We start from the raw sequence: 12,247 nt of genomic DNA on the forward strand, positions 1-12,247 counted from the left end.
TTTCTTCTCAATTCTTAGAGAATGTGAGATGCATTGTAGAGTAGGTTCGTTCTTTGTTAATGTTTGTCAAGTTCTTGATTTGCAGGAAAAGATTTAGATTGTGTGGTGTTGTTGAAGCTGGGCAATCCAGCAAGAAAAATAAGAAGTATTTTCTCCAGGTTGCTTTGGTAATGATGTACGGAATCCGATAGACAAAGTCGGAGTTTTTGTGTTCTTTAGAAAGGTCAATGTTCGAGAGACCGGTAGGAATGAGTAAATGTTGAAGCATGACGTAGGTTTGAAATAATTATTGATTCTAGAAGAGTTAAGTCGAGATCAGGTGGATCTTGCAAGATATGCGAAGTAGGCACCATATGCAACAACAGAGAATTAAGATAAGAAGACTAGCTATTTTTAGGAGTATCTTGTATCAAGTGGTTGTATAGTTTCTATAAACAATTGTCATATTATTTTATAGCGGAAGAATACAATTTTCAATGGAAAACCATTGAAGAATGGATTAAGCTTCTGTGAGGACGATGGAGCTGAACCACTATATATCTGGTGTACTCTTCTCTCTCTCTCTCTCTCTCTCTCTCTCTCTCTCTCTCTCTCTCTCTCTCTCTCTCTCTAATTTTCGGTATAGTCTTGCATGCTTGGGTTTGCGTTGCTTTCATAGAATAACACGATGTTAGAATTTATCTATTCATAGCGATTTCGTGATTAAAGTTTAGATCTAGTCATTTCAACATTTTCTCTCACAATTATTGTTATATGAACTCTTGTTGTTAGATTGGTCATTCGGTTAATGAAATTCAATTTGAGCTTTGTGTGAAAATTGAATTATGATTTTTGTGATTGTTGTTAATCTGAGTTAACAGTAATGTCCATTTAATCGTATGTTTTATAAAATGGCCGCTTCGTTTGTAATATACTCTTATGGTATCAACAATTAGCCTCAGAGCATGTAATTTGCTCATCTATTAGTAAAACTCTGGTTTTACATAAAGAAATGTTTTTTAAAATGGATTTTAGTGGAATGGTCGATTCAACCCCCTCCCTTTAGACCGTTTTGATCCCCATATCCTCCACCAACACACCAAAACAGGAAAAGGTAGTGGATGCAAGTGGCAAGATCAAGGTCCAAGCGTGGCTTGGGCTTAATAAAAGTTGTTGACTGAAGATTCAGATCAGAGAGAGCAACAAGGCGGTTGATGGATAGAGCATCATCACCATACACTTAAACTCAAGGTGAAGAATTGTGGAAATATGTCTTAAAAGCTCAAGTGATGGAGAAAAAGAAAACAAATTTTGAGATTGCTAGAAAAGTAGGAAGACGTTAAAAGGACGTTGAAGCCACAGAGTAGTGGTTAGGTTGGATAGAAGTTGGTGGTGCAGCGGAGCTTGAAAGTCGACGGCATTGGAACCATGGTTGAAAAACATTTCTAAATACCTTAGATTTATGTGATTCATATATAAAGAATTTGAGAGATTTGAAAACACTTGAATTAAAAAATAGGGTTTATTCTCGTGAACTTATGAGACTATTTTCTTGTAATTCCTTTGTAATCTCTTGTACCAATTATTAGAAGTATAATGAATTAGAGAGATATTTTCTTCTCAAAGAAAATCAGTTTTATTGAATTGGATAAACTATTAGAATTATAGTTTATTCTAACTAAATTGGCTGATAAGGTAAGTCACTCAATATAAACTATTTTCGAGCTCTATGTGTAACTATTGTAGGACATGGGATTTTTTTAGTACACCCCACGTCTGACACTATTGAACCTGTTGTGTGGATATAAACGGCCAGTGACCCGTGGTCCGATCGATAGGCTCTAATATTATTTTAAATTGTGAATGAATATAATTCAACCATACAACCAAATCAAATAATGTTGGGTGTTACAGGTGTATTGGAAAAATCTTAAGTCCCATATCGGTAAAAGATAAAGCTTGAAAAGAAAAGACTTTATATTAAGTGACATCTCTCACCTTACAATGCGGTTTTATGAGGATGAATTAGGTCAAAATCTAGTTTTAATATCATGTCAAAGCCTATCAATTCGGACCACCCGCCAATTATATCCACACGCCAAGTCCAAGAGTGTTAGACGTGAGGGGGTGTATAAGAAAAACCAAATCTCACGTATCGACAATTCGATAGTGTTGGGCGTGAGGGGTGTATTAGGAGAAACTCAATTTCCACATTGGTTAAAAATAAAGCCTAAAAAATTATATATCTCGCATTTTAAAAGTCGATTTTGTATAAATGAATTAAGTCAAACTCTAATTCTAATATACACAAAATTCTCGTGTTTTATCTTTTTCTTATTATAAATTTGTTTACACTAATTGTATATTATTCTATTGTTCGAAACTATTTTTTTTATTGTCAAGTTTCTTAGTTGAAACTTTTAATTTTACATCAAGTTCAAATTTCTTATACTCTAACTAATTCTAATTAAAGGCTAGTAAGTAAATCTAGTGAATGTATAAAAAAGAAATAAAATAAGTAATGAATATAAAGAAATGCAATAAAGGAAGAAAGTAAATGGCAAAAAATAAACCAAGATAGATGAATTTATATTTGTATTGGATTATCGTGTCATTAGCTCTCATAAACAATCAAATGAGTATTTTTAAGTCTTAATAATGGTTGTTATCTTACACTATGATTGTTTTCTACATTCTTGAATCATTAATACACATATACACCATGTAAGTTTGTATTATGCAAAGCAAATCTTCCTTAACTAGCACTTCAATCCTCAAAACGTTTGAACCAATCACTAATGGTTCTAGCAAGGATTCTAGTATCACTCACAGAAAGAGATTTAAGCCTTTGTGCAACAGCATCTGCTGGAGTATACAATTTACCTACTTGCCATCTTGGTTCCTGATCTCAGTGTGTAATCAATCACCAAGCAATGAAAAAGAATTTAAATTAAATGAAATATAAGGTTTTTATATGAAGGATTTTGCAGAAAAGTTTTACCTGGATGCATGGTGTGATGTGGTTACCACTCAATTCTACTTTTTCTACCGTTCCGCCGAACGACTCGACACGGGGCGTGAGTGTTTCTTCGAGAAGATTTGTCTCGTCGATTGTGTCGGAATTGAATTTTACCTAAAGAGACGAAAACAAAGAGAAAATCAGACAGAACTTGCCGATGCTATCCATCTATCAAAATTATACTTTTTGAGATATAGGGCATCAGACAAACCAGTAATGTGTGTTTGACATTGTATGATGTTTTAAAGCAGTCACGATTTTCTGATGGTGTCGGTTTGAACTCTGAGACTCCTTGTGTGACCTGACAGACATATATATACACATAAATAAGAAATTATATACATACATATATAACCATAAACTTGTAAAAAGAGTGTGTTTTAAGTAGGGGTGGCAAAATGGGTCTGGTTCCCTTTTTGATCTCCAAGGTTTTCCCTTTTTTAATGAGTAGGAATCAAACTCATTACCTAGAATTGACAACACACACACTGCACGCCAACCACTTGTGCTAGACACAAGCTTTTCCCTCTAATACATATGTTGGCTAAGCTATTGGGTTTTGAGTTTGAAATCCAATGCAAGGAAGGGTCATCAAATGTGGCTGCTTATATGCCTTATCAAGGAGAGTTGGGGCAGAACTATTACCTTTGTTTCTGAGCAATGCTAGTCTAGATTTGTTGGACTCCATTAAGCTATCTTGGTAAATGGATCCTCATCTCAAAACAATTATACAAGAGTTGCACGCTCCTCATTCTCACTCCAAGTTTTATTGGATTAGAGAAGAATTGAGAAGGGAAAACTAGTAGTTGATTCTAATCTTGATATCATAGCTTCCATTCTTAAATGGTTTCATGACTCTGTTGTGGGAGGTCATTTTGGTAAGATGTCACTGCAAGTAGAGTCAAATCTTTGGTTTATTGGAAGGGTATGACAATGGACATTGTCAATTATGTGAAAAAATGTGGAATATGTCAGAAGAATAAACCTGATTTAGCTGCTTCTCCAGGCTTATTACAGCCATTGCCTATCCCTACTCTAGTTTGGAGTTCCATCAGCATGGAAACAGGTTATATTTGGGGTTGTAGATAGGATTAGCAAATATGCTCATTTCATGGCATTGGCACACCCTTATACTGCACTAGATGTTGCTCAATTATTTTTGGACAATGTATTCAAGCTCCATGGCTTATCACTCTCAGTCCGATGGCCAATCTGAGGTGGTTAACAAATGCTTGGAAACCTATTTGAGGTGCATGTGTTCAGACAAACCTACTCAATGGCATAAGTGGTTATCCTTAGCTGAATGGTGGCACAATGCTAACTATCCTTCTTCCATTCATACAACTCCATTTGAGGTTGTGTATGGCCGACCACCTCCCATTCACCTACCATGTCTACCTGGTTCAGCCACTACTGCTAGTGTAGACAAGACTCTTATGGCTATAGATGAAGCAATCAAACTTCTTAAGTTTCATTTACTGTGTGCCCAGAATAGAATGTCCCAACAAGCTGATAAGCACAGAAGTGACCGTGTGTTTTCTGTGTATGTTTATCTCAAGCTCCGACCTTACTGGTACTTATCTATGAAATCACATTTATATATCCGTTGTTGTAACCATCAGCAATGATATATGAATATTGATCAACAAACCTTCTTTTTTCTCTCAACTCTCATATCCTCCTTTGATTCTTAATCATCGAGTAGTATTCTTAACAACTTGCTATTCTTGGTTTAGGCTTGGGGAATTACCGGATTTACTATCCCTATTATTCAAAAGATTGGTATCGACATGCTACCAGTTACTTATTGAAATAAAAAGCCTCATATAATCTCCAAAATCAACAGTTAACATATACCTCATTAAACACTAAAGGCAGCTGATCAACAAATTTAGTTAAAGAATTCAGAACTTCCTGCTCGCTTTCCTGCAGAACTGACCCGACAGTATCCAGCATCATCTTCCATGCATCTCCTACACAGGTTAAAGATGACATGCATAATCATTATACAAATATAGATACATAAATCCTTTAGTTAATCTAACTTTAGAGTAGCCTGATCCAAAGTAAATATGTTTCGCATTCTAACAAATTTAGCAATGATGACAATGCTTCCTTTTCGAAAACGTTGGTAGTTGAAGGAGTGAAATAGTCTACAAAGCCAAAAGCCAAACTGTGCAGAATTTCAAAACCAGCGCAAGCTGAGGAGATACCTTGTGCGTTTCTTGCTAATGACAGAATAGGATTTGCTTCCACAACCGGCATCATCTGGCTGACTGCAGGACCCAACTGCAGGACATCAATGCATAGTTTTAGATACCAATAGACATGAACAACTTATACTAATAAAGACTCTTAGTAAAATTACATTATTAGCATACGACAAGTCGACAAGTATGAAAGTTGTTAATACCTGCTCAAAGTAAGGAACCGCCTCTGTCGCTGGTCTGTTGTTGTAAGCTATTACAGCATTTGCCTTTCATAAGAGATACATATCTTTTCATCACATTCCTTGAATTGATGTTAACTATATAAGTTTTATTAAAGAAAATAAAATATGCTTACAATCATCAAATTAGTTAAATACTTTTTAGTGTTGATTTGAAATGCTAAAACCCTTATGTGCATAGATAAATAAAGTTGTGTTGTAATTTAGCATAACGAAAAAATATCCAAACCTTGGGTAATTTCTCAGAAAATAAGCTTCCTGTGAGTACTTGAAGAAGTGCACCATTGCTACAATCGAAAATCAAACATCAAGGATAACTGTTACTAGACCTTAATTGCAATAAGATTGGTAAAGCTCTGACACAAACACACAGACATCAAACACTACAATGACATTGTAGTTGTACCGCTATTATCTATAACGACTTAAGTCCGCTCAACTTCAACTCCCTAAGCAGGGATTCATCAGAACCTTGGAGGTTACTCCAAAAGGGACGAGCGAGCTCGGATCCACCTCAAGCATGATCAGACAGGCGAGCTCGACTCCACCTCAAGCGTGGTCGGACACTATGATTGAGTGAGCGGTCTCCCTATACTATTTGACAAACTTGGCATTAATTAGCTGGGCGACCTCTTCTGACCAGTTTCGCTGACTCAACATTGAGTCAAATAAAGATTTTCAGACTTTAAACATCTAGACAAGACAAACAATGGCATTGATAGCATGGTGATCTCGCTCAGACAAGGGGACGGGACCGATAATGACCATAAAGTGACCATAATCACGCAATCTGCTCAGGAATGTATAACTTTGGATGACATTCACAAATCATTGATAACTGCTAACACATCTTCAATCCGAAAGTGTATGTGACACGATATTACATCCGAAACAAAACAATCCACCTAACAACATACCTATGGCCAACAGAGAAAAGAGGAAGCTCTCCAAGCTGAGCAGGTGACAAACTGAATTGAGGCAACCCAGATGTGAGGATTGTATCCAAACAAGTATGAAATCTCTCATACACTTGTTTAGCAGCTAGAGAATGATCAAATGTCACATTGTAAGGCACCACAACAACCAGAAACCCTTCCTTAGCCAATAACTCAACCAAATAGCTACAATTTGCAACAACAACAAAAAAACGTATAAAATTATACAACTTCAATGAAAAAGAATCAAACTTTATATTGAAAAAACAAAAGGGTAAGAAAGAAAAGAGTAATACCCATAAGTAAGTTGAGGAATAGCTCCAATGAAAGCACCACCAATGAATTTGATTATAGCCCTAGGTTTGATGGAAATAGGTGGTGGAATCACAAGACAAGAATCCAAGGTTGTGGAAATCTTGCTATTAATTCTGGTTGTGTTTCTTCCAACATAGTTATCAGAAGCTATGTTTGAAGTAGCTGAAACCATCTTAGAAGACATAGACTGAGGTTGAAATTGGAAACATTTGTTGAATAAACAACCATTTGGGTTTTGGTGTCTGAATCCATGAAACACAGACAGATACTTAGTATTCTTCAAAGATAACGTGAAGTTGAAATTTGAGAAAGTTGCCATTTCTATTGTGAAATGAAACCAACCAAGAACAGTGTCAGTGTTGGCTTATGTAATTTTAAAATGTTGTGGAAAATAAAGTTATGTATTAATTTATTTGTTTATAACTTTTGTGTTGTAGATTTGTCCCTGTTTCTAATTTTTAAATTTATTAATTATTATTGTTATTGGATGTTGCAAAAGTTGGTCTATATGTGTTGAAGATTTGGCCACGATTTTGAGGCTTCTCCATGTTGTTTGAAATTCTATGTTTCTCAAAAAAAAGAAAATTCATTTTATTGTGCGGGTTATATTATAAATACGTTTTCTAGCTTAATTATAGGAACTTTATTGCGTATAAAAAAGGATTTTGTTAAACAAATAAATTAATCATGCACTATTTCTATCTTAGTATCATAGCACTTTCTTGAAGGCTTTGGATCCAATCTTCCATAACTATCTACTATGGAAGTCACTAGTTCATACATTAATTAGAAGTTGTTGCAAACTTGATAGTTGCATAATAGGAGCAGAATTTTGTCACCACAAATGATATAATTAAGAAAGTCATTCTAAAATATGAATAATGGATTGTTCGAGGCAAAAATTGATGTGAAATTAAAATATAATAACGTACTAATATGCAATGGATGTAATATTCTCCTCATTTATAAAAACTTTGAAAATCAACAACAAATATAAGATAGAAAATCGAACAAATAAATGCACAAAAACAATTAATATTTTAACGAAGAAAATCTCTCAATATGAGAGTAAAAATCACGAGTCATCTAGACCAAAGAAATAGTCCAACTATAATCTAATAAAAGTATAAGAAAGTCTTAAAGTGATTCACAAACTATTGCTAGCAACCACAAATCACAAAGTAAACTATCTTACAAATAAGAATCAAAAAAACTTTACCAAAATCTGCAGCTTCAGTGCGAAGCAGATATCTCTCAGTTCAAACCTTGTTTTAAAACTTTGAACGGTCAATAGTTAGATTCAGGTGTTGCGAATCTGCCCTCCAAATTTGAGCTCGATCTGATGGTTAAGGAGTCCGGGATCGTTGATTTAATGAGACTAGTTGCAAAAAAATAGGAATAGGTTTCTCTCCTCTTTTCTCTCTTTTGAACCCTTATATCCTCTCTATCTTTTCCAACTTTAAATTAATCCTCTTCACTTAAATAAGTGAGACAAATGAACTATTCATATTTGAGTCTTTCTCCACATAGGAAGGGAGCCCATACCCCACAAAAATCTCTTAGGGTGGCTAAGGAAATCAAAGATCCTTGACATTGTAACTAAGAAAGTCAATCCAAAATATGAATAATGGATTGCTCGTGGCAAAAATCTCTTTGGGTGGCTAAGGAAATCCACGACTATTGATATTGTAATATAGTGTTGCATTGTGTAATATAGTGTTGCATTGTAATATAGAAAGTTAAGAACAATTTATCTCAAATTAGTATTTCACAATAGTTTCAAATGAGAGATGAAGATCGACCAGTATCTTATAAAAATGAAGAACCTTGTTGATAAAATGAAGTTGACTGGATCACTAATCTCTAATGCAAACTTGATGATCCAAACATTGAATGACCTAGTTGCTGAATATAATCCAACATCGGTAAACCTAACTAACCAAATCAAGCTTAGTTGGATTCATTTATAAGCTCAACTATTGGCATTTGAAGCAAAATAGAACAATTCAACAATTTTAGTAATCTCTTGATGAACACATTTGTCGACAAGACTGGTTTCAAAGGCAACAAACCTAGAACATGAGACAACTAAAGAGGCTTTAGCTTTGGATGAGGTAGAGGAAGATGTGTGTAACAAGAGTGACCGCACTACAGTGTAACTCTTATATTGCTATTATAAGTCATGCATAGTCTCAAGTCAATATGATGAGGATAACAAGGAAATCACAGTGTTTTCATAGTCTGGCCCCATTATAGAACTTTGATAGTGGATTTTGCAATATAGAACTTGTCAAAATAAATATACAAAAATTCGGATCTACCCATTTGAATAATGAGTATCCCAATACCCAAAAAACGTACAAAAATCCAAAAAGACTTATCTAATGAATATCAACTCAACTTTTAAATCACATAAATTATGAACAAACAATTTTTTCCTATTAAAATAGGTAAGTTTCCTAAACTAACCTCATAGGTTATGGTCAGATTGATAAAACATAACGGAACAGAACGAAATAAAACCTAGTGAAATAGAATGAAATATAGTTTTCACTCTATTATTTGAATATTCAATTATTTGAATATTCATTGCATACACCAATAATTAGAGAAAAAAAATAAAAAAAATAAAAGATGAAATTGAATGATTCCACTGGATCCATTATTCAAAAATTCCTAATGTTCACCTATGTTTGACCCACAAATATCCATAATCCATTTTTAGTTAATACTCTTTCATTTTTTATTAAATATGGTTTTGAGAAGAAAAAAAATTACCAAAATTTATTAATATTTTTATTATGTTTTTAAATATTGTTGATTTTGTATTTTCCATTTTTTAAATTTATCTTCTTTTTATTATAAATAAAATATAGTTTAAAAAATGTATTAAAAGTGTAAGTAGAACTAGTATTGAATTAGAAGCGCGAACCAACCGAAAGTGGTTAAACCTAAAAACGTGATACGGCCGGCCTGAGTTGTTCTGCATCTGATATCGCATCCGGCGTCGCCATCCAGCCACACCGCTCCTGCTCCTTGCGTTGTGTATGTTCGTCGTCTTCGTTCCCCTTCCTTCTTAAGGTGTGTTTGTGTCCGAAATTTGTGATTGTGTTTAATTTTTATTATTGGTGTCGATGTGTCAGTGTCGAACTTTCAGGTGTCAGATTAGGATTCGGAGTTGTACAGTGTTGAATTTGTGAAATTACTGGTAAGATGCCAATGCCAATGTCTCTTATTAGATTTTCACATTGATTATATACAGTTTCAGCATGATTTCATGTTAAGCCAAACTGTTTCCTTGGTAATTCAGGTTTTGCTCTTCAATTGTTGTATACCAATGGAGCCTGCAAAATTTGACCCAAGACACTCGGGAGAGCTGTTGAAGTATACCTCTTATCTATTTTTTTTCGTGTTTTTCGGAATGCGATTTTTCTGCTATGAGCTAATTTTTAAATTGCTTTCTATTCTATGTTTCTGATGAATAGGCATATGGATAAGCAGAATGAGGTCCTTATGGAAGCATACAGATCAATGTTGCATCAATTGCAAAAACTTCAGGTTCTTATATTTGGAATGTGATTTTATTTTGTGATTGAAAACTCAACATCTCATAGTTTTGGCTCATTCAATGTCAATCTTTTGAAACATTATAATCCTGCCCATTGATTCATTGACTCTTTGTCTGATTTCTCCTATGGTTGAGATTGAGATGCTTATATCACAATATAGGCAATTCCTTTATCTTTGCAATATGATTCTAAGCTCGAGGTAAATTTTATTACTCCATGGATCTAGATCACCGCATTCCAGTTGCCTGCTGTAAATTTTTCTCTCATTTTGATTCGTTTTATGATTATGACTTCATTTGTTATCTTTTTGCTCTAACTCTAAGCTGGCTCTGGCTCTGGCTCATACTCTTGAATTTATAATATGGCACTCTGTTTGTGACCATGTATACTTTGTTCCTCCTATTTTGTTGCTGGCTACAATGTATACAGAACATGTTTCTTTTCTTTTATTTATTGTGTATAAATATTCAAGAAATAACTAGAGTCATACTTTTCTTTCTTGATTATTATTTTGAACAAGTAAATCACATGACACCTGCAAAAACTTGAATCTCCTAAATTTTGAAGTTCTGGTTGTTAGGTGGAAGAAGAGATGCTTATGCGCAAGCTTTACGAAGTTGTCCGTCCACGGTCTCAATAAACAAGTTAAACGCTGTCGACTTTATCTCAGATTCTCAGTTGCCAACCTATGTATATGATATTCCTGAAATATGTCCACAAACGTTTTGTGCAGTTTAAGTTTTGTGCAGAATGAAGACAACTCCAACGCTTCCCATGATAGTGTTTGGAGCTGAACTGTTCAATGATAAAGTCAATACAAGAAAAAAAGATCAAGATGGGTTAATTTTCTCATAGATTTGGTTTATGAGCAAAGTGTGTCATATGCTTATATTTAATCTGTGAAGCATGGGTACTCCATTTTAGGTAAAGTACCGGTACCGGGTACCGGTACGCGTACGGTACTCACCCGGTACGCACCGAAGCCGTACCAATTTTTTTAATTTTATTTTTAACTTGGTACACCAACCGGTACACATTTGGTACCACGTACCCAACTTTTTAAGTTTTTGTTCATACGAATCTCCATCTTCTCTCAGAGAAAGAGTAAGGTTTATAATGAATGAGCAACAAAAATGTGGGATATTAGTGGAGACGAATGAGATCTATTTGATGAAATTGGTATTCTTGAAATTGCTAGTCTTTCTCTCGATGAACTTGAAATAGAAGCCGCACTTTTTAATGATATTAGAGAAGAAAATATTGTTATTCAGCCATGAGTTTATAATTTATTGATACTTTTAAGTGTGATTTATTTATGTTATTGCATAAATATTAATTTTTTTTAAGCAAACTATTTTTTAGTTTTATTGTTTTATTATTATTTAAATAATATAATTCCTTAATTATTTTTATAATTATATTTTTAAAGTATTATACTAACGTATCCGTACTTTAGTTTTTTAAAAATGTCGTATTCCGTACCGGTACCCGTACCGGGTATATAGAAAAAACAAAAGTACCAAAGTAAAATAAAAAGAAGTAGATCAATGTTTGATATTGGTGATCTATATAATCTCAAAAGTAATACGAATAATTATTTGGGTCTTCAGAAATATTTCATCATTCAATTTTAGTCTCTATAAAATTTTTCTTCAAAGAATGGTCCTCCTAAAATTTTTCGTCCTCAATTTTGTTTTCTGCACTCTATTTGCTCTAACGGAAGCTAACGTAGCATGCCAAGTGTCATGCCACGTTACTTAAAGGGAACAGTTTGCTTGACTGAAAAAGAAAAAAATGTTAGATTGCAGGTGTTACAAACCTCTCTAAATTTAGTAATTTTCTTCATGATCATCTTACTCTTCCTCATTTAGCCCCATTTTCCACCTGAATATAATTGTTACAGCCTAAGTCTCCATTCAGTCCATTAGATTATGTTCACAAAATCCTCCTATGTCATTGGACAATGATACTTACAACAATT

General features: G+C 34.0%; 1 protein-coding gene and 1 long non-coding RNA gene across 2 annotated transcripts; one reads left to right on the plus strand and one right to left on the minus strand.

Moving 5' to 3' along the window:
* Positions 1-2,557: 2,557 nt before the first annotated feature.
* On the minus strand, positions 2,558-7,079 carry LOC131630919 (uncharacterized). Its single transcript, XM_058901664.1, has 9 exons — positions 6,679-7,079; positions 6,365-6,568; positions 5,677-5,734; positions 5,412-5,474; positions 5,212-5,287; positions 4,856-4,971; positions 3,210-3,299; positions 2,981-3,112; positions 2,558-2,881 (listed from the first exon to the last, which is right to left on the minus strand). Exons 1-9 carry the CDS (start codon positions 7,014-7,016, stop codon positions 2,747-2,749), a joined length of 1,212 nt encoding a protein of 403 aa, XP_058757647.1. The 5' UTR covers positions 7,017-7,079; the 3' UTR covers positions 2,558-2,746.
* Positions 7,080-9,605: 2,526 nt separating this feature from the next.
* Positions 9,606-11,457, plus strand: LOC131630892 (uncharacterized). The gene is made up of 5 exons (XR_009292542.1): positions 9,606-9,742; positions 9,841-9,905; positions 10,008-10,081; positions 10,183-10,255; positions 10,847-11,457. It is a non-coding gene; the product is annotated as an uncharacterized LOC131630892 (long non-coding RNA).
* The last annotated feature ends 790 nt before the right edge of the window (positions 11,458-12,247 follow it).

Source organism: Vicia villosa, unplaced genomic scaffold (genome assembly GCF_029867415.1).
Source record: "Vicia villosa cultivar HV-30 ecotype Madison, WI unplaced genomic scaffold, Vvil1.0 ctg.000747F_1_1, whole genome shotgun sequence".
Lineage (NCBI taxonomy): Eukaryota > Viridiplantae > Streptophyta > Magnoliopsida > Fabales > Fabaceae > Vicia > Vicia villosa.